At 46.2% G+C, this 22,065-nt stretch overlaps 7 protein-coding genes across 7 annotated transcripts; 3 read left to right on the top strand and 4 right to left on the bottom strand.

The window, feature by feature from the left end:
- Positions 1-311: 311 nt before the first annotated feature.
- Positions 312-3,647, bottom strand: BGW36DRAFT_302804 (putative snare-dependent exocytosis protein; the record flags this gene model as incomplete). The annotated part of the gene is made up of 7 exons (XM_046211828.1): positions 312-337; positions 397-678; positions 735-856; positions 910-1,465; positions 1,521-3,104; positions 3,166-3,505; positions 3,561-3,647. The coding sequence occupies 7 exons, from the start codon at positions 3,645-3,647 to the stop codon at positions 312-314; spliced, it is 2,997 nt and encodes a 998-aa protein (XP_046068559.1).
- A 626-nt stretch (positions 3,648-4,273) lies between these two features.
- BGW36DRAFT_430438 (uncharacterized protein) lies at positions 4,274-5,397 on the bottom strand (the record flags this gene model as incomplete). Its single annotated transcript, XM_046220844.1, has 2 exons — positions 4,274-4,433; positions 4,484-5,397. The coding sequence occupies 2 exons, from the start codon at positions 5,395-5,397 to the stop codon at positions 4,274-4,276; spliced, it is 1,074 nt and encodes a 357-aa protein (XP_046068558.1).
- An 889-nt stretch (positions 5,398-6,286) lies between these two features.
- On the bottom strand, positions 6,287-8,230 carry BGW36DRAFT_384975 (THUMP domain protein). Its single transcript, XM_046216863.1, has 6 exons — positions 7,861-8,230; positions 7,661-7,798; positions 7,406-7,577; positions 7,127-7,341; positions 6,861-7,001; positions 6,287-6,797 (listed from the first exon to the last, which is right to left on the bottom strand). Exons 1-6 carry the CDS (start codon positions 7,894-7,896, stop codon positions 6,654-6,656), a joined length of 846 nt encoding a protein of 281 aa, XP_046068557.1. The 5' UTR covers positions 7,897-8,230; the 3' UTR covers positions 6,287-6,653.
- Positions 8,231-10,606, top strand: BGW36DRAFT_384971 (putative pyruvate decarboxylase PdcA). The gene is made up of 5 exons (XM_046216862.1): positions 8,231-8,588; positions 8,653-8,733; positions 8,799-10,029; positions 10,082-10,292; positions 10,343-10,606. Exons 1-5 carry the CDS (start codon positions 8,480-8,482, stop codon positions 10,430-10,432), a joined length of 1,722 nt encoding a protein of 573 aa, XP_046068556.1. The 5' UTR covers positions 8,231-8,479; the 3' UTR covers positions 10,433-10,606.
- Positions 10,607-11,555: 949 nt separating this feature from the next.
- Positions 11,556-16,190, top strand: BGW36DRAFT_302489 (uncharacterized protein; the record flags this gene model as incomplete). Its single annotated transcript, XM_046211790.1, has 2 exons — positions 11,556-16,012; positions 16,070-16,190. The coding sequence occupies 2 exons, from the start codon at positions 11,556-11,558 to the stop codon at positions 16,188-16,190; spliced, it is 4,578 nt and encodes a 1,525-aa protein (XP_046068555.1).
- Positions 16,191-16,303: 113 nt separating this feature from the next.
- On the bottom strand, positions 16,304-19,068 carry BGW36DRAFT_384965 (putative Golgi complex component Cog3). Its single transcript, XM_046216861.1, has 4 exons — positions 18,711-19,068; positions 18,316-18,655; positions 17,250-18,263; positions 16,304-17,198 (listed from the first exon to the last, which is right to left on the bottom strand). Exons 1-4 carry the CDS (start codon positions 18,947-18,949, stop codon positions 16,374-16,376), a joined length of 2,418 nt encoding a protein of 805 aa, XP_046068554.1. The 5' UTR covers positions 18,950-19,068; the 3' UTR covers positions 16,304-16,373.
- Positions 19,069-19,219: 151 nt separating this feature from the next.
- BGW36DRAFT_362230 (putative mitochondrial protein Fmp25) lies at positions 19,220-20,959 on the top strand (the record flags this gene model as incomplete). Its single annotated transcript, XM_046214353.1, has 1 exon — positions 19,220-20,959. One exon carries the CDS (start codon positions 19,220-19,222, stop codon positions 20,957-20,959), a length of 1,740 nt encoding a protein of 579 aa, XP_046068553.1.
- Between the last annotated feature and the right edge of the window lie 1,106 nt (positions 20,960-22,065).

Raw genomic sequence — 22,065 nt, 5'->3', positions numbered from 1 at the left:
CTAACCTTGAAAGCATTGAAGGAGACCCTCATTCACCATTGATGTAAGGGCTGAAATGTGGGTTATACATATATTTTGATTCTACAAAGTGGGACTTCAGTAGACAAATCTTTGACTTCAATAATCAATAGCCCCGACGATCCTGCCAAAAGTGTACGCGTATGATGTGGCTTCGGTAGCCACAGAAACCTAGAATGCCCATTCAACAAAAATGTAAACAAAAAGTAATGGTATCATTCAGTCGTGTCTTCGAGAATAATCATTCGAAACTTATTCTCCTTAACAAACAAGTGACGTAAATATCTAAACAGCTAAAACCCAAATTTAGAACCAAAGGCTATCGATTTCTTGGTTAGTCTTGCACTCCACAGTAAACAGAAAGAAAACCACACTCACCGCCTAAAACCGCCTTCCGCTTTTGATTTGATACAAATTTGCTCACGTCGTTAGCCCAGTTACTGCTGTTCTCTTCTAGTCTGTCCATGCTATCGCCCGTTATACCAAGTCGTTCCGTCCGCTCTTGCACCTGACGTTGCATGTAAGCCCAGTAGCCCTCATCATTACTTCCAGATAGCTCGGGAGGGGTGCGGCCTTCTCGAAGGGCTTTGCGGCGTTCGCGTTCTTCAAACTTCAACTGTTCCATCATCCGTTTTGATGGCGGCCGATCGGGGCCACTGACTGTAGGAAAGGGTTAGACCGACACAAAGGCTTTGAGACGTATATGAGAAACATACTCAATAGATCCATATCGGCAGGTGAGACGTATTGCGTTCCAGAGATCCATTGGAAATTTGATATCGTAGGTCTTGGGGGTATGACAGCTTCTGCATTGTAAAGCTTGTCTTCGGATGGTGGCCTAAGAGGGTTGATTAGTCTCTTTCTGTACAAAAATCACGCGAGGAAACATACAGAGGGGCCCCTGCACCCCACACATTGAAAATAGCAAGTTCCGAGGGTCCAGACCACCCGAGAACATCGCCTGATGGCGATATTACGGCGTCTGAAAGACGTTGAACATCGAGGACACCGTTGATAGATGTGCATCCAATCTCTTTCAAGCCAGGGATTGAGTATGCGCGCGCATTTCCGTCTCCAAATAAACCAACAATGCTATATCCATGGCCTTCCGTTTTCACGACGCCCGCAGAGTAGCAAATGAAATCATCCCATGTTTTAGATGCGCCTTTGTTTGTCGCTGGTTTAAATATCTTGCACCCAGATGAAGTCACCGCAACTACGACCCCGTTGACTTTGGCGCCGTTCCTCAGTGCAGCAACAACATTTTGCGTCGCTAGTGCAGGTTCACCAGTGTCGGCGTTGATCAGATGTATCCCCAGAACGGAATCGTCGACTGATACACTTCCAGCGAAAGCTACCGAATATGTACCATTGGCTGAGGGAAGAATTTTCAAGGTGGCCAGGTTGCCACGGTTTGTTCCCACAAAGCAGCAAATGCTTGAGTAGTCTCATGAATAATGTTAGAGGTGGATATTTTCAACGATATGAGGGTACATGCTTACCTTCTCCTTCCAAAGTCAAAACACCAAATTGAATACTAGTCGCCCATTCTGAAGAACTTTTCTCGCCCGTGCGACTCCTTCGAATACTAGCCCGTTTATTCGCCTTGGCAAAGTCGCGAGTATTAGCATTGTAGATGATTGCCGGGCCACGGAGATCAATAACAACAAGATTGCCCTCCTCGAAACCGGCACAGACAAAGCCAACATCGCTATGCTTGAGAGCTGTGACGGGGCCATTTTGTGTTTCTAGAAGAGTCAATGGAAGAAGCCCGTCTTTCAAATTTGGATCAGCTCGGTGTGTTATATTCGTCATTTGTCCCGGACCTGCATTTGCACCAGGAGGTTGTTCGCTTCCGGCATTTTGATTTCGTCCCCATCGGAAAATGACAATTTCACCATTGCGAAGGCCGACTGATAGTTCACCAGATGCGCCTGCGAACGACAACTGGGAAACAAAGGTATTGACATTACGGGCGACGGCACGAGCCATATCTACCTGAATAACATCTCCATTTTCAATCTCATCGTCATGTCCCGCATCCCAAAGCCTTATAATGCCATCTGCATGCGCAGTAACTGAGATGTTGCGATCTTCGAATCGTTTCATGGGTCTTTTACTCTCTGCGCCACCAAGAAGAAATTTGGGGCCCAGAGCTCGTCTCTCTTTCAAACCAAGCCAATTCGACCGACTGACTGGTGTGCATATCATCTTGTTGACAAAGGGGTGCACAAATGATAAGGAGATGTGGAGCATATTACTGGGGGAGATCGGGTGTCCATTCGGGAAACTGAGCGTTACAAGCTCCCCTGATGACAGTAAAGCAATAATAGCAATAGGATCTTGGGCGCCTGCAAAGTAAGGAGATGATCGAGGAATAATGCAGAAATCCACAACTTCCGCCCCAGGTGGAACCGGGAGAGTATGTCGGCTTCGAGGGGTTTCGAAATATTTTGAAAGAATTTGCCATGATGATGTCTGATAATTAGGGGTTAGTCCCAGATCCAAAAATGTCAGCCCTTTGTTTCTGTCATTCGATGGGCATCCACCGGCAATTAATAAACCTGTGTTATCTGGATTCTCCTTAGCGCACCATGCAATCTGGAAAATGGGGTCTTTGACTGTGAATGTTCCACCACTAGATGCCGAGCGTTCTGGCCGAGTGCCAGGTTCGTTAATATTGGAATCTTCAATTGTCCTAGCCATGACTAAACGCCCATCTTTCGCATCCCAAAAGACCAAACTTGTATCTTCATGGACGGTGACGATGAAAATATTGGTTGGGTGCCACAAGGCTCTTTTCAGCTTTGGTTTTCGAACGTCACGAGAAAGAGTTGGATCCGAGTCAACACCAGGAGCGCCAGCCGGAACTGTGTATTCGAAGAAGTTCTGGGCAACGTTCTGTTTGAAGGAGTATATGACAGCACCATCCGGATAACCGATCAGGAGTTTCCCTATATCTCGGGGTGCAAAAGATAAAGATAGAACAGGTGCCATCCGAATCCGTGGGTTCCGTTCAGCCCAGAAATTTGGTATCTTCCATGGCGCGAGAGTCTCGCGATCCATATCGTAGGCAATTGTTTCGCCTTTCAATGAAGGAAACTAAAGTCAGAAACAAGATCGCCAAATTCCTCGCGAGAAACATACCATTTTGAAGGCCCAGCAGCACATAACCTACACTTGGATCGGTTGCGATTGCAGAGACATGGCTTGGCGGGGCATACGAAACCAACATCCGCTTCGCCTCCAGTGAAAAGAGGCATAGTTCGCTCTTTGAATCGACGCTGATGAGTTTATCGGCACAGAATTCTAGAAACTTGGCCGATCCCTTGCGCGGTAAGTTGAAGACCACGGAAACCCGACGCTGGCCGAAGACATATATCTGCCCACTGCCGAACTGACTGTCACTGGTGCCAACCGCAATGAGAGACTGGACGGGATCATAGGCAAGGGCTGATATCCGAGAATTGACCCCATATCGAGCATACTGAGAGCATCATGTAAGACTGGCCCCCGAAGATAGAAAGACGAAAGCAGCTTACTTGGTCAAGGGCAAAGAGTTCTGGTGACAGACCTTCAGAGAGATCTCTCTGGATGCCCGCTTGCTTGCCGCGCAGGAAGTGAGCCATCAAGGGCAAGAATAAGAGACAGGGTTGATGTCAGCAGCAATATAACACGAATGCCATGCAATTGATTTGCAAGGCAATCAGAACGTTGTTGCGATTGTTTTGATGATTCCAGGCGGGGTGACGACATGTAGTCATGCATTGCATAGCTGGGCAGCTATTAACTAGCGGCTTGGCTAACTGTAAGCGTGCAAGTAATTAAATTGCCTACGATCCGTCCGAGCTTTCCCCGCCGTCCGTATTTATTTTTATCCCATGCCATCCATCGTTTTGTCTCGGCTCTCGGAACTGGTGAGTAACATTTAATAAATAATATTCAGAATCAGAATCAGAATCATACTTCACTAAGAACAACGTAGTACGCCGACATCCACGGCAACGGTTTCTGTCGATGAGGAACGCTGCTCGTTGGATTGCTCTCTACCTATGTATGTAGTTGGTGTGTTTCTCGGGCCTCCCAGTTATCTATTCCCTTTTTATTGTACCGACTGTTCTAAATATATGAAACCATCTTTAAAATCACCCGCCAACGCCAACCGATCAATTGCATAGAAACAAAACAGTTTAATGCCGACAGCGGTTGAAACAACAAAGGCAAACCCTTAATACGGTCGATTCCGTAATTATATCTACTCGTGTAACCGTGAGGCGTGCCAATCCATCTCTGTTTCTGTTAAGACTCGCAAGACTTCCGTCAGTTTTCGACGCGTATGCATTTCTGTAGTATCATCATTCTGATTGTGATAATAAAGTTCGGTGATTTTATAAACGCTTCGATAACAAGAATACCTATAAGTCGAAATTAGTTGTGTTTAGGCATATGCAGTGTCACTACATACAGAAGAAGTCTGATTGATTGAGAAGGTTCATCTGACGGAACCGACCCAAAGGCGTGCAATAAAGCATCGGAAGGTGATTCAAATATCTCAGCCATCAAGATATCGCCCCATATGGCACTCCCAAGATCCAAGATACCAGATAATCCTTTTAGGTCCGAATCTAGCAGCACCTCTGAAGGTCGGCCAAAGTTGACGATCACAAGTCTCGGTAGTGTAACTTGATCAAGTGCAGGAGCCAATCGGAAGAGCTGTTCTCGAAGCTTGCTATATGGCAAATGGATGAACATGTCTTCAGCGTCCCGAAGTATCTCTTCGAACAAGGAAACAAAAGACTGGCGCCAAGACGGGCTTCCTGCGCCTGCAGATACCTGCGTCAAAGGTCCAAACGCTGTCGAAACTTGCTGCCCGAGCACCTTCATTAAGGATCCGAGATGTTGATCAATATTCTTGCTAGCTTGTGCAGAGAGACGATTCCCACTTTCTAAAAGCGAAGTACCTTGCACGTATCGTTTCAGGAGAAAGGGGGTTCCAAAATAATTATCCTCAGAAGCATAATGAACTAACTGTGGAATAAACGGATTTGCAATGTCTCGAAGTAAAGTGAGAGCTTGCGCTTCAGTCTCTAAAGCAGATCGCTCTCTCCGCAGCAGTGGCACGGTGGAGGGTGGTGAGAGTTTGATGATGAGTTGATTCCCATTCGACAGCTTCAGTAGACACAACGGATGAATATGCCCATACAGCCGCTGTACATTCTGGAGACGAACCGTAGGTGGATATAGCCATTGTACCACTTGCTGAAGACGACTCGATTCGAGCCAAGTCGAATGTACAGGAAGTGGTATCGTTATATTAATGTCGTGTGAGATCTTAGACATGGGTTGTTCATCAATATTCTCAAGGGAAGGCAAACGCATGGTGCTTTCTTTAGTGTACCGTCTATTCCGGACACAGGGGCAGTTCAGCCTACCAAGAGCAAGCAGTAGAGCTGGAGAGCGTGTTTTGATGATATACCAAGACTTGTTCGTGAAGCAACCATTGATTGAATAGTTCTAGACAACCTCGAATTATATCAACTCCTTCCCAACATGGCGACAGACACCGATGCGGCATCAGAACTGTCAGACCTGCCGCTGTGAGGGAGAATCGAAAGGAGGCAGATATGGGCGATGTGAGTGCTGTTTTTCAACAAAAGCACATCTCACATGTGCAGAATCTGTCATTTTGTATGGCACCCCCCACAGTCACACACAAAAGCTGATGTCAATGCACCGCGAAAGAGAGGCCCCTGTTATCGCGTAGCTCTCGGGTGTTTTTCCGGGGCGGTCTCTTGATCTGCCGTATAGCTGGCTCTCCAAAGGGCCATAGTGGCATAGATGCGGTCTAAGTCAGCAGCTGGCGGTTCCAAAGATGGAGCCATGGCTTGCAATGTTGCCAGGGCGTTTCAAGCGGGCATTGAATGGCTTGCTGTCGCATAATAACCGAGATCGACCACTCATCGTATTATTAATAATACGTATATAACGCAACAATATGGCAGTGGCTGTGAGGTTGACGACCCGTGTAAACGTATTGAGCGAGGGACCAGGACGCATGGGCACTGACATAGAAGCAGTCTCGACCGTCCTCAGGCGGCGACTCGCTTGGTGCTGTCCAATCAGAGACCGCCATTGCCGAGACAGCCGTTTCTCAGGCTGGCGCAGACCGTGCGCGCCCTGATTGGCCCGCTCGGCCATACATTTAATGCCGTATCAAACAAACAGTTCCGGACATGATACTCGTTCTGGATGCCTCGCATTTGCACGTCGTAGTAACTGCAGCACTACTACTATTATTGACTCGGCTTTTCCAGATAGCTAGCCTCCAAAAATTATCCCGCACCTCCAAAATTACGTCAGCTTCAGTGCCGACTTCCCGGAGTCTGGAGTGGTATGAGGTGGCAGGCTACATATCGCAAGTTCATATATGATATTAATTATTGTACTCAATACCGCATACCACATGCCACATAGTTACATGATTATTCTACAGTATGCTCATTGAATACACTAGACACTGGTCCCGACGCCTAGCACCTTGCTCCACCACATTTGTTGGCGGTCCACGTACCTTCAAAGCTACGTCATTAACTCATGATCCGTACCATAACAAATATCAATTAGTTCGTATTTTTTTAAGCATTGGGAGTTGTGTGCTCTTGCTGCGACTTGGAGTGTTGATTGCTCTGCATATTCGAGGATGGCCGATAAATCTCAGCCAAATTGAAGCGCTTGAGGCTGTCGTAATCGCTGCCGACAACGCTCATGCCAATGACGTTCTATTTTATTGCCCAAACATTAGTGAATCCTTCGATACAGCCATCTATCGAGCTAAAACTTACTTGAGCGACTTCGACCAGAATTACATGGTCGTAATTTTTGAGGTCGACTTTGTGTTCAGGCCCAACCGCTGCTGCGACGGTTTGAATGATGATATCCCTATTCAGTTGATGACAGTTCCGAATCGTAGGGCGTATGGCGTACTATGAAATCGCAATTATTAGCCCGGCAATTTGGTATAGTTGCTGGCAGAGGAGCGATCCGCCCTCGACTAATTACAAGATCCAAACCAATCGGATTGTCAACAGACACATCAGCGATGACGTACCTTTTTTGGTCCACTACCTGCATGAAAGTGTGGTTTTAAAATATCTGTAGCAAATTCATGAAGGTCATATCTTAAGATCTTCCGGACCTGGGTGAGTGGGATTACCCGCTTAACCCATCGACCTTTTTTCTGACCTGGATTGGCCCTGGCCGCTGTGCATAAATCATGAGCCATTTTGACTGGATCTAGGGATTTGTCCATTCGAATAAAGGTCACTGGAAGATATTAAATTTTTGTGATGCGACCCACATGGTTAGATAGACAGTCGGGAACACTTACAACAAGGTATGTCCAATCTGATGGCTTGAAATAGTCGACGAGCCGGGGACTTGGGCTTGAGGCCTTCGACTTCTTTCTGAATTTGCGCTTCAATGTCATCGTCACCATCCTCATCATCGTCGCTTTCAGTAGCGGCCGACGTGCCTTTCGAGTCTTGAGAAGACTCGTGTAACTAGATACAGAAATTGCTTAGCATATTCACGATGAGAGCCCATTAAATATACAATCAGCATCAAGGCCAAGATAGAAACTAACCTCTGATAATAAATCTAGTATCTCGGCAATGCATTTCCCCTCTTTACCCAAATCGCAAGTCACCAAGACCCCCGCATCACCAGCCTCAATAGACGCCCCTGGTCGACTATATTTTGACTTGTGATAGTTGTCTGCCCCCTTTGTCATGTTAGGGCTTTCCTGGTGGTCGTCTCGGAGAAAGGAAAGACATGAAAACCAACCTTCTTTCTTTTAGAGACTCTGTTCTTGTCTTCCATGTTTTCTCGATATCTTTTTGGGTCTATCCGGATTGGAGAAAACTTAAAAACTGGTTAAGTCGGCAAGATGGCAAATTTCATGTAATAATGATAGCCGCACTCTCTTGGCAGATATCCAGAATTCATATAAGGTGGCTGTGTGCAGATGTAATTGTCGGATTGTAGTGGCTTGTCGTTTTCAATCGATCACATTGGTTGAAAGTGTGAAAATTATAGCTGCAAAATGCGGGGTCATTATTGGCGGATAAGAATCTCGAAACTTAACGATGATAATGATCATCGGCGGAGCTGACCAGCCTAGATACATTAATTTTGAAATTTATTTCTCCTGATGATGACAATCTGAAGAGCTACTATTTTTCCAAACTCGCTCTGCTTTTTTTCCGATATGCCATGCTCTGGTTCACGGTTGGCACGGCAAGGCCCATCGCGATACTGGAGCAATTACATCATGCCTCAATCATGGCCCAGTGTTTGTTGAAGTTAGTGCCGACACCTATAAAGCCGCCATCACAACCTTTTTCTTGTATTGTTATACAAGAAAAGCAATATTCAAGACGTCGTTGAATGAACCTTTTGCGTGATGCCTGGCGACATAGTAACAAGAGAACTGAAAGAACCAATCACTTTGGTTGAGTATCTCTATCGTCGTCTGTATGAGGTCGGTATCCGCTCGATCCACGGAGTTCCTGGTATGCGATCATGTCTTAATTTTATGCGGCGACCAAGCAACCAAGTTTTGACGTAGAACGATAGGTGATTACAATCTGCAGGCTTTGGACTATGCGCCCGGATGTGGTTTAACCTGGGTAGGGAACTGCAATGAACTTAATGCTGGTGCGTTATTACGTCTACTTTGGTATTCATCATTATAATGCACGGTTTACTTATGATTTATCAAGGGTATGCTGCCGACGGCTATGCTCGAATTAAGGGCATCGCTGCTTTAATTACAACATTTGGTGTTGGCGAATTGTCAGCCATCAACGCAATCGCGGGTGCATATTCGGAGTACGTACCTATAGTACACATCGTCGGTCAGCCTAAAACTGCATCTCAACGCGATGGAATGCTTCTTCATCACACTCTCGGCAACGGAGACTATAACGTCTTCGTCGATATGAACGCTAAAGTGACGTGTGCAGTGGCCCGTTTGAACGACGCTCTCGAAGCGCCAATATTGATTGATGACGCAATTCGAGAGTGTTGGATTCGGAGCAGGCCAGTTTATATCACCCTTCCGACAGATATGGTGCAGCAGAAGGTTGAGGGAAAGCGATTAGAGACACCAATAGATCTCGCGAATGCACCTAACGATCCCGAAAAGGAAGAATATGTGGTAAGCCTTATATTAAGGCTTTTGCACGAGGCAAAGGATCCTGTCATTCTTGTTGATGCATGTGCTATCCGTCATCGTGTGCTCGCTGAAGTGCATGACCTCGTGGAACAATCCGGCTTACCCACTTTTGTGGCACCGATGGGAAAAGGCGCCGTGAATGAGACTCATCCTAATTATGGAGGAGTTTATGCGGGTGATGGCTCTAAAAAGGGCGTGCAAGAGAGAATAGAGCAGTCCGACCTCATTCTCAATATTGGTGCTATCAAGTCGGACTTCAATACAGCCGGCTTTACTTATCGGATTGGGCAATTGAAAAGTATTGACTTCCATAGCAGCTACATCAGAGTACGATACTCAGAGTATCCAAACCTAAGCATGAAAGGGGTTCTTCGCAACGTTGTTCAACGGTTAGGCAAGCTGAATATTGGCTCCGTCCCACATGTTTCCAACTCGATGCCCCCGCAGGAACTCGAATCAAAGGACCAAACAATAACGCACGCTTGGTTGTGGCCTATTGTGGGACAGTGGCTTCAAGAAAATGATATATTCATCACTGAAACTGGCACTGCGAACTTTGGAGCTTGGTCTACGAGGTTTCCGAAAGATGTGACAGCTATAAGCCAGACACTATGGGGATCGATCGGATATTCTGTAGGTGCCTGTCATGGAGCTGCACTCGCTGCGAAGGATGAGAATTCAAATCGTCGGACTATTCTATTTGTTGGCGACGGTAGTTTCCAATTAACAGCTCAGGAAGTGAGCACTATGCTGAGACAGAAGCTGAGACCAATTATGTACGACTCCCTTTAGCCTATTTTCTCCTCAACCAGTACTTACATGGTGCAGATTTGTGATATGCAATAACGGCTATACGATTGAACGCTTCATTCATGGATGGGATCAATCTTACAATGATATCCAACAATGGAATTTCATCGAAATACCGTCAGCTTTTGGCGGAAAAAGGGACGAATACCAAACACACCAGGTCAAAACACGGCGTGAGCTGACTGATCTTTTGGCAAATGAGGATTTTTCTGCGGGACAATACTTGCAGGTGGGAGATTCTGCTGAATTTGATTACTAGTGTTCACTAACAAGGACCAGCTCGTGGAATTGTATATGCCCCAATACGATGCCCCTCTCGCATTAGAGTCAACAGCCACCGCGTCGGCGAAGCAGAACCAGCGAAAGTAGAATTTATCCTAACCCATTTTTATACCCAAGGTTATAGAGCAAGACAGTTAAGAGGTAGATGGACTGTTACTAGACGAACAACAAGACAGCGATCCTGATAGGCATACATCGCTAGTAAATTAATATTAATAGTCATGTTATTCTTGGTTCATTCGCATACCTCAAACTTTCCAGGCTATCTCATGATAAATATTCTTGATCCACTAATATTAATTATGAGGATGCATCTGTATACGGTGATTGGCCGACTTCGTGTATGGAACTATGGACGAGGGCGGGGGAGCGAATCATAGTAACCAGCCTTACAGATGGCGGTGGGCCGGCAGGAATGGGCCAAGTACAACGGCGCCAAACTTCAGCGCAGCGAATCGCAGTACTGATTTCTCATTATTTGAGACATTCCAAGAACCTAAGGACCAAGAGGCTTTTAAGGCTGGCCCTGGCCGATTCGAGTCCACGTGATTTTCCGATAAGGGCCCTAACTGCAACTGCCTCCAGGCCCAGATTCCAAACAATCATCCTCAGCTAGCTTCAGTTCGGAGAGCTCGTGACTTGCGCTTACCACAACGCTTCTTTCCTTTCCTGCTGCTTGATGACCTCTGCTGCCTAGTGTGGTGCGCTGGATATGCTTTAATCATCGCCGTCCTGCTCATGCTGCACTCGCTCGTGTTGGATACACGTTATTACCTCTCGAGGTGTTGTGGCCGTTATCTTAGGTTGATCCCTCCTCGAGAAACGAGCGCATCTCGTAACTAACTTTTTAGTAAAGCTACATTCGTTTATGAACACTGTGCGGCGTCGACTATTCTCCCCTGAAGACTGCGATTTGAATTGACTACAAGGACGATTCCGGGCCCACCTTCACCTTCACCACATCGTTGCTGCCCTACGAGATTTGTCGCCCCGCTGATGGCCTTTCAACCCTTGGACGCACTCGAGTATGATATTTGATCAGAATTTGCTGGACAAAGTTGTTGTGACTCGGTTCGAGAGGATTCCATATTGCATTCAAGCTACGCGACTGGGAGGCCGACAATGTATTAACTCGTTCTCGACCCTCATTGTTTTTGATATAAAATAAGCCCAGTTGCGTTGAAAATCTCTTGCGTTGCGGCCTCAGAGAATGGACCAACGACAACAATATATTCCACCTCCTCCTCCGCTATCCCAGAACAATACATCTCATATCATCCCGTTGCCCCCGCCTCCTCCGAGGCCATCAACACAACATGCCTTAGTCCCTCCGCCGCCGCCATTACCGACTCCCTCTGCATATTCGGTTTCAGGTCAATGGCAGCCGACCTGGCGAGCGCAGAACTTTCCTCCTCCACCTCCACCACCACCTCCACCGCAACCTATTGTTCATCCGTCCCTCATACCCGCAAACCAAGCATACGGCCGGCAGCAGCCTACTCCATTGTCGATTCCCATCTCGGGTATTCCTCCACCGCCTTCCGAAGTAAATCCATTGATGTCTGCTACGTATATGCCTACTGGCGAATCTTTTGGACCAGGAGTCGGCATCCCCCCTCTGTACGACAATTATGGCTCAGCAACTATAGACAGGACGCGACCTACAGGGCAACTGTGGGAAAGCACTTCTTCGGATAAGTTCTCAAGAAGAGATGGAAACGTCCCAGCAACTCCCTCAGGTCGAAACTTACCTCAGTCACTTATGCTTGGCGGTGACAATCAGGAAGCAATGTCGCCCGGTCCTTCAACAGCCACATTGAATACATACGGCAATGAGCCAGTGCGGGCATCCAGCCATATACATAATGCCAGCAGTAACTTTGTTGGTGGTATGTCCGCCGGTGAAGCTGCAGCAATGTGGTCACTCGAGCGAGTCATCAGTTGGCTTGCAAGGAACGGTTTTTCCAAGGAATGGCAGGAGACTTTCAAGACTTTAGAGCTTCAAGGCGCAAATTTCCTTGAACTTGGTAATGGGGCAAACAGCCGCGAATTCCTAGCCAAGATGCACCAAGTTGTTTATCCTCAACTATCAAAAGAATGCCAGAAGACCGGTAGTAAACATGATCTAACCCAGGAGCGCAAGGAAGCAAAACGTATGCGACAACTCATTCGTCAGATGCAAGATGATGGTAGTGATCCATCACTGTTGAATCATAAGCGGCGGGAGTCACAGTCGCTGATTGCTAGTGCCTCAACTGAAGGAGGAGTGGAAAATTCTCCAAATTTAGGCTGGGAGTCTACCTTTCCCCCGTTAGGGTCGAACTCTATAGATACCGGTTATCAACACCCTGCTCATAGGCCGTTCCCATCTACTGCTCCCAAACAAAATAGCCAGGGACGATCTGTCACCGCCCCGGCTGCCCATAAACCGGATGGCGTTGATACGCGCACAGATTTCTCTCGTATTGCACTTGCGAGCACGGAAGAGTTCCGACGGCATAGTCCTTCTTCAGGTAGCGATGGTGGGCCGATTAAAGCTCATGAAGATAGCCCCCAAAGCGGCAGCCCAGCTACACAATTTGTCACACCTATTCACACCGGTCCAATATCATCATCTGCGAGTGATTTGACCGGTAGGTATGAACACCATCGAGGGGATAGCACAGACTCTCTCGGCCGTGGGTCCTCCACCGTGCCTCGCTTTTATGAGGGCCGGAAGCCAGTCACTGATAATACTCGACCTACAACTCAAGACTCGAAGGAGTCAGGGAAGAGCCTTTTGAACTTTTTCAAGAAGAAGACTAAGTCTCATGATTCCTCGCATCCGTCCCCAGATGATCAATTACTGGATTCCCCAACGAGTCCATCCTATACCCGTCCGAGTAGCTTTAATAGTCCTTTCATCAAACCATCGAATAACCACAGCGATGTATCATTGGAAGACCGTCCTCTTTCGTCGACTTTCTCTGATTACGAGAAGTGGGCAAATAGATCTACCAAACAAAAGAAATATGTGTTTGCGACTTTGGATGGATGGAACTATCGCCTCGTAGATATTACTGATGCCGAAACAGCTGATAATATACGCTCTGCCATTTGTCAAAATTTAGGTATTGGGGATTGGTATAGCGCTCAATTATCTTTTACCGAGCCAGGGCAAACTGCTCACGACGATGTTTTGGACGACCCATCGCTTGTTCTCAGTCGGCGAGTGCGGTCAGACAATCTGGGCACATTGAAATTCTACGTTCGTCGTAACATATCTCCTGGTTCCGCTGGCTTGGGGGTGTCGTTTGATAAGAACACATCCTCGCCCTTATTTGCGCATCACGACCATGTACGCAGAAAACCAATTGAGGATGACATGTCGAAGAAGAGTATGTTAAAAGGTCAAGTGCAACCCAACTCTCCTCTTGGGTCACGCCAGTCTACTTTGAAGGCGAGTTCGGGTCAACCTTCGCCATCTTTACATGGCCCGTCCCCAAGCGATGCAAGCCAGGATGCAGACTTCATGGTGAGACAAGAGTACAACCGTGAAGTGGAACGCAAGCAGAATACGTCTTCCAGGTCAAAACCGCCCACGCCTTTGCAGCTGCACAAGGATAATTACGGAGAGACTGGGTACCGGAACGTGGGTATTATTGATTTTGACAAACGGCGAACGTCCCCTTATGAGGATAAAAAAATCGAGACTCTTGTACCTCAACGCAAACCTCCGCCTGCACCTTCTGAGTCTAACACGCTCACCAAGGCCAATTCTTTCAGAGTTGACCGCAGTCGAGTCCCGTCAAAGAGGCAAGCTGAGTCGTTTAATAAATATAAATTGATTCAAGAAGGAGATTTTACTGCTGTCGGTGTACCTAACCAGAGAAGCTTCTCTGCAAGGATGTCTACTTCTACAAGCTCACCTTCTACCACATCACAGACACCTTTAACAGAGAGCGGAACTGGTCTGGTCTCCAGGCTACCGCCCCCATCTTTGCAAAGCCGGAAATCTTTTGGACCGGAGTATGATTTCGAGGAAACAAAGGTCAATTTTGATACACCTCACACCCCGGCGAGTTCAGATAGTGATGACTCTGATGATGGTCTCTTTGCTGTTGAGTTATCAACAACTAAACCAAAACCTAATCAGAAGGGAACCGCACCACCAGAAGCATCCCCCGCACATAAACCTCCCCTCAAAGTGAATACATCTACAAGGACTGGCAAAGGTCGTTCTGTGACCTTCATATCTCCTATCGGAAATGATGAGAGATCCGCGAATCAGTCATTTCCTAATTCAGCAGACGTTTCTAAAGATGTGCGCTCAGGCTATGATGGAAATGGAACGAACGTGGCGCGTTCTCCTGAAGACGAACGATATCATCGCAGGGCATCATTTCCAACAAGAGATGATATATGGGCTAGTCGTCCCCCCGTCGAAGGGGTCATCGACAATCTTGATGATTTTTTCCCTAACATCGACCTCGATGAGCCATATCTGGAACCCACAGGTGTTTCTTCTCCAGTTTCTCCACTAAGCTCTTCGATGAAAGACCAGCCTGCGCCTTTATACCAACCATCTTCGAGCACAATTCCTACTGCATCTGATATTCTGGGACCAGACGAGTCAACATTGAAAAACTCAGTTGCCACGCGCAACATCAAAAAAGCTGGAGGTTTGACTCGTATGAAATCTATACGTGAGGTTGTCAAAGATGCGCAGCAAATCAACCGAAAGCAGAGTATTGTAAACCCAAGTAGCAAGAAATCGGGCGAGATACTTCGACGGAAGAGTACGAAGATGTTTGGTGCCAAAATCATGCAAATCAGTCCGAAACCTGGCAGCCGCTTGAGCCAACTTGAGCCAATTCCTCAGGATAGCCTTCTAACAGAGACTGTTCCACAGCGACAACAGACATTCCGTATCATCCGCGGTCAGCTTATTGGAAAGGGAACCTACGGAAGGGTGTATCTTGGTATGAACGCTGATACCGGTGAAGTTCTTGCTGTGAAACAGGTAGAAGTCAACCCAAGGATAGCTGGTCAAGACAAGGATAAAATCAAGGAAATGGTAGCCGCCATGGATCAAGAGATCGATACTATGCAGCATCTTGAACATTCTAACATTGTTCAATATCTTGGCTGCGAGCGTGGCGAGCTGTCTATTTCAATCTATCTTGAATACATTTCTGGCGGATCGATTGGCAGTTGTTTACGCAAACATGGTAAATTCGAGGAATCGGTAGTCAAGTCTCTTACCCGCCAAACATTGAGTGGGCTGTCTTATCTCCACGACCAAGGCATTCTTCATCGAGATCTGAAGGCAGATAATATTCTTCTAGACCTGGATGGCACATGCAAAATCTCTGATTTTGGTATATCTAAGAAAACCGACAATATTTATGGAAATGATGCATCAAACTCGATGCAAGGCTCCGTATTTTGGATGGCGCCTGAAGTTGTACAGTCTCAAGGTCAGGGATACAGTGCCAAGGTAGATATTTGGTCTCTCGGATGCGTGGTTTTGGAAATGTTCGCAGGACGCCGTCCTTGGAGTAGGGAGGAAGCTATCGGTGCCATTTTTAAGCTGGGTAGTTTGAGTCAAGCACCACCAATTCCAGACGATGTGGCTACAACTATCAGCGTAACAGCGCTGTCATTTATGTACGATTGCTTCACGATGTAAGTTGATGCTTCCCACCCAAAGAAACAAATAAGAAACTATACTGACTGGTCTAGCGACACGTTCGATCGTCCAACTGCCGAGACATTACTTTCCAGACACCCATTTTGTGAGCCCGATCTACAGTACAATTTTGTTGAAACGGAATTATATGCAAAGATTCGGGACGTGCTTTGATACCATCAATGTGATGAATATGCGTTCATGCAAGCGTTGGGTTTGGGTGCTATGTCAATTACAAGCTTCACATTAATATAATTCTCCACATAAAGTTATATAATGCATGGACTATACGTTTCACTTCGTGCAGGATATACAGATACTAGATTTCATATCTAACAAACATCATTTTAAAGAAGACTATGTCCTAGATGATACTGTTGTCTCATTTTCAACAGATTCGATATCATCCTGTTCCTTACCCGGCTCCTCTGAGTCATATTCGCCGTGGGACTGCGTGCTAGCAATTCCAACCCTAAAGACCTCCTCACTCCATTCACCGAATGTATTAACATCCCAGACTGCGTCCTGGCGTCCTTTCCCTTTCTTACTGATTGGTTTTCCTTTATTTCTTTCCGAAGCTGTGTAACTGTCGAAAAATTCCTCGTAGATTTGCAATACACGGTCTTGTACCGCTCCAACCAGCGTCTCTTTTGTGCGTGTATCTTCAAGATAATCATCCAAAGCTTTGCGAAGGACTGGGACTTCTTTTTCGATGTTTCGACAAACCGGACTGATCACTCCTCCTTCTCCCAGATTTCGTTTCTCGATAAATTTTGTAGGTAATGAAGCTGTCATACGCGTAGCGAAATTGTTGGTAAAGTCATTGATAACTGTACGGAGTCTTCCGTCTAGCTCAACTTTTGCGTCTAGCATATTCTCGATGACTCTGGGAAGTAGACCTCCCCCAACAAGCCGCATTAAGTTTCGGGGATTGAAAAGACCACCGCGCTCACGGATTTCCCAGAATGTATTTGTGACGCCAGAGAAATCTAAAGAGATGTCAGGGGTTACGTATTCAATGTCGAAAGCAACTATTTGCTGCTTGAGAATAAGGAGATGTTTAATTAAAAATAGCTGGCCGTCCGTCGTAGATGATTTGCTGGATATTTGTGTACTCGCTTGGTGTAGGGACTCGGTCGTTTGGTGGACTATTTGATGAGCAAGGTCATCAAACACCGTAGACTATTTCTAATATTAAGCACCTTGGTTTAGAGTTAGGAGTCTAAAACATACATTGACGAGTCGATATATACGGCTGAGAAGCCAGATAGCCTTTCGCAACGTGGGATACCAGCCCTGAAACATGGCTTGCGCATCGATATCCCAGAGTGCGTCCTTTTCAGTGGGCGAGTCCGTGTCCTCATCTACAACAGTAGGAGTTTTGGGGAGCAGATGTTCAGAAACCTTACGACCTGATAATGGGGCATCCGTTGATGAGTTCAATGGCTTTGGATTTCGACGTGGATAGTCCAGATCATCTGGTTTTGGGCGGTATCTTTCAATTTCGTTTCGAAGTATAGCCTGCACCTGAAACACTAAGCGGGTCTGAGCATCTTCCAGGGCCGGTTGAATGAGAATTGAAAATTCTAATTGGTTTGGGTCATTGTATTCTGTCTCTTCTTCGGGATCGGAGAGGTAGCGGGTTTGCAGTAAAGTGCATAGTTGACAGAGTTTAATGAGTTTCGTCTCGTGAATGATCCTAGGTCTTAAATAGTCATATAGGGGCTCACAAACAGCCTCCAAGAAGTCATAGAGTCCCGATTGGCCATGAAACCATTCCCCCCAAAGGTCAAATTCATCCAAGCAAATACCACGAATATAACCGATACTCGCTCTAGCAAATGATACTAGGTCTTTCGAAGTACTGGGGGCTTGAGCAATACTAGCAAGTTTCTTCCGTACGAGAGGTATGATGAGCTTTCCACGAGTGGCAGCAAAGCTTGTGTGCAACTCGCTCATGAGGCTCTCGTATTCTGCTTCGGTTCCTTGTTCAGGGTCTACCGGCGGGACAGCCCTCTTTTGAATTTCTAAGCCAAGTTGTTTCAATTCACCCGCTCCAACGCGGAACTTGGCATATAGCAATGCTGACATAGTTGTATCATTGAGTTGCCTATCGGCTATCTTTTTTGAAACACCAGATGACGTTTCCCGCAACGCTGCTACAAAGTGTCCCCGAATGAGCGTTAAAGCGCGTGTGAGTAATAATCTGTACCTAGATCGATAGGTGTCGGCTTCTTTTTGGTCGAGCTGCAAGGCGTTAGATAAGAAGTACCAACATTAAATGCGTTTGAAACCTTACGTGGCTTTCCATGTAATCCAAACATTCGTCGAGTCTTCTCAACATATCTGAGAATTCTTTCCTGCGGACTGCTTTGCCCGCACCGGGAGCATTCAACTTCCGAGATGCTGGGTCCAAGAAATCATAGTACTCAAGGTTATCTTTAATATCGTCGGCTAAGCGCGTATTTTGTGACTGCGCATTCAATAGTCCTTCGCACTGTTTTTGAAATGTGGATGTCTGTAAATCGACAGCCTGGAATGATTCGGAAAGCGTCGATAAAATCCCCAGCGTCGCAGAGGTATCTGTTAGGAGTGACTCGAGGTCTTCTTTGGCTGCGTCCAACTCACGCAGGCATGATCTAAAACAAATGAAACCTATTAGACTTGCCCTCAGCAGAAAGATCTTGTGCGTACTGATAGCTATCGTAGCTTGCGTCAAGTAGGTTCCCCTCGATTCCATTGTACCATCTGCCAAAGCCAAGCTCATCATCAATTTCTGTCAATCTTCTTTGTTCCTCAATTGGTACAGATTCCACTGGAGGGTTCGCTATCTTCGGATCTGGCCCATCTGAACTCTGCATCGGCCCCGCGGATTGTGGCAGCATCGCGCTGACGGGTATTGGGATTGGAGATTGCCCTGAGGGCGTCCACATTTATTGCAGGCTGTATTATCGCCAGTATTGGGCCATTGAACCCCAGAACCAGCCTTTTAAGCGTGTTATTGCCGGTCATGCAGTACCGGCCACCTTTGGTGCTTCGTGTTGTTCATGTGGAGAATTCTGCCACCGCCCGGGAACAAGTGACGTCGGACGCTATCAACATTGCGGGAGCTTCCCTCGTCGAACTGACTCAATTGTCTTCATTTATGAGGGACAACCCGGTTTTGATGGATATTTCAGGCTTATAGGCGATCGGAGAAAAAGATGTTTGCAAGAAATACGAGGAGGCAAGCCTCGGCAATTTCAGGATTATCGGCGCATCTTTTCAAAGCTCGAGTCCACTCTCGAAATACTACAAGGAGTTATAGCCAGAAGACATCAAACTCGCCCAGCGGCAATCAAGGATGGATTGGACCTACGGTAGCTCTCGTCGGAACTTTTACCTTGGCATCGGCTGCCTATCTTTATACCAATAAGGAACCCGCGGTCAAACAAATACCAGCACGGTCGATGAAAGTTGCAGTTGCAGTTGAAGAATCTAGGGTCGATGATACTCTGTCAAAAGAGCAGAATCGAGAAGCCCTCAGCACCCAACATGCTCAGGTCCGTAATATGTCAGACAACCCTGGGGTGTATGCATGGGGAGCAAATAGCCACCGAGTCGTTGATCCCGACTCGTCCGAAACCATAATAAGAAGCCCTCATCGCATACGTTATTTCGAAGGACGATACTTGAGGGATATCAAGCTCAGTGAAACTTCGGGGGCAGCTGTTACAGATAGTGGTGACTTGGTTCAATGGGGAAAAGGTTTCTCGGAATCTGAATTCCAACCTGTGCCTACACTAAAAGGAAAGAATCTCGTCTCAATAAGTTTGTCTCGAGACAGAATCATAGCTTTATCGTCTGGCGGAAATGTTTACTCGATACCGATATCAAAATCCGATCAGGAATCGGGCCCCAAGCCTCGAGAGACCTCGTGGATCCCATTTCGATCACCCAGGTCTCACATTAGCTATCGTCCGCTCACTCCACAGCTAGGCCTGGGTGAGAAAGTCACATCAATTGCGAGCGGCTTGGAACATGTATTGCTACTTACAAGTGCGGGTCGCGTCTTTTCTGCCGCGGCTGCTACTGAATATTATCCCTCGAGAGGCCAACTCGGAGTTCTTGGATTAACATGGGCAACTCGTCCAAAGGGACCAGTTGATCGCTGTCACGAGATAACCTCCTTGAAGAACTTCAAAATCCAAAAAATTGCAAGTGGAGACTTCCACTCTTTGTTATTGGATAAGGATGGGCGTGTATTTGTTTTCGGCGATAACTCTTTTGGACAGCTTGGAATCGGTTATGATCCCACTACCCCTGTGATCGACACACCCAAGCAACTTCCGATGAAAGGCTTATATTCGAGCAAAGGCTGGGCTACTCGTGTCACTAATGTCGCAGCAGGTGGTTATACCAGCTTTCTCACCATTGATGCGCAACGGGCTGAAGGATCTCCTGACGACAAATCCGACCTCTCTCCCAAGCCTGCTTCTGTCAGCGTTGATACCTGGTCTTTTGGTAGAGGCATCCACGGAGCCCTTGGAACAGGAAAGTGGACACACATTCAAGACCGCCCCAGCAAGGTGAAAGCTCTCAGCGGCCTTTCTGAATATGACGAAAAAGCTCAGAAGGTCTTACCAATTCACCTCGTCCAAATTGCTGCTGGTGCTACACATGCCGCTGCTGTTCTGGGCAATAACTCTCACTTAAGAACCTCAAAACGGTCATCAGTAGCTGACACAACATGGGGCCAAGATACCCTCTGGTGGGGAGGGAATGAATCTCTCCAACTTGGCACTGGAAAGCGAAGTAACATTCCGACTCCAACGCATATTCTCCCTCCTCCAGATATTGTAACCTCAGCCAATCCTGATGAGTCTCGATTTCAAATTCTTCCCGGTCAACAGCGCATTGAGTGTGGCAGACAAGTAACTGCCGTCTACTCTGTCAAGAGCTGAGCGCGCAGTTGTCAGACTGTATATTAGCTCCCCTCGTTCTCCTGCTCAAAAAATTGTATTATCCAGGAAGTCATGTAATATATGAATATAATTATCAAACCCTTAATGTGAAACATTGAACGCTATGAAAGTGAAACTTCCCAGTTCGTTACTTAGTGAATCATGCTCCCACTAGCACGCTGGACTGCTAGTCCCACACAGTGATGCAACCCATTAAATAACAAAGCCCTTTTGCCAGACCAACAAAATCCCTTCTCACCTTATAAAAGCTTATATATATTATATCTTGATATAAATCATAGAATTGAAGATAGCCTTAAAACCAACACATACATAAAATTAAAACTAATTAATTTTATCTTTTAAGGAAAAATTTTTAAATTAAAAGGTGTGCATTAAAAGGTGTGCTCTCGGTAAGAATCGAAACCAATGGGTCCACAAAAAAAAACTGGTAGCTTCTCTTTGATTGAGCGTGTCATCCTTAGTGCAGGGGCCATGCTAATCTTCTCTGTATCGTTTCAAATTGACTAAATGTCCCGAAGGACAGAAGTAAAGGCCCAATTAATAATTATAAGGGGACCCTGAGAACGAATACTTTCCTCTAATTGGTCATTTCTGCAGTTATATTAGTCACCAACTAACGATTGTGAGCGATCACTCTGGGTCTGGTTAGCTACATAAGTAATATTTAATGTATGTAGGAACTCACAAGAAGGACAGGGATAGATCAACAAGAGGCTACTGCAAGCATAAATGAGGACGAAAAAAGACTTCTAGGAATATTATTGCGCTATATACAGTGTGCTACTGATCTCGCTAATTATGTGGCGGGCCCGCGCTAATACATATATGTATTACCCCGCCACTTTTCTAATAATCATGTATTGGTTACATTTTTGTCGTCATTGGATTTTATGCTTTTAAATAAATATCCTATAAGATGTATTTAATAATGCTAATCCAAATGGATTAACACCTTCAATACCCATAGGAGGTCATTGGGCTCCTAATTCTATACTGGAGAACCACTTTATACATATAAATAAAATGAGGGGTATTCACATTTTTAAAAGTGAAAAGTATTACACGCTTGTGTACCAAATACC

The sequence above is a fragment of the Talaromyces proteolyticus genome, assembly GCF_021365285.1.
Source record: "Talaromyces proteolyticus strain PMI_201 chromosome Unknown BGW36scaffold_10, whole genome shotgun sequence".
NCBI classification, from domain to species: domain Eukaryota; kingdom Fungi; phylum Ascomycota; class Eurotiomycetes; order Eurotiales; family Trichocomaceae; genus Talaromyces; species Talaromyces proteolyticus.
Note: the sequence above shows the minus strand (reverse complement) of the source record. Positions and strands in the feature narration are given on the sequence as shown.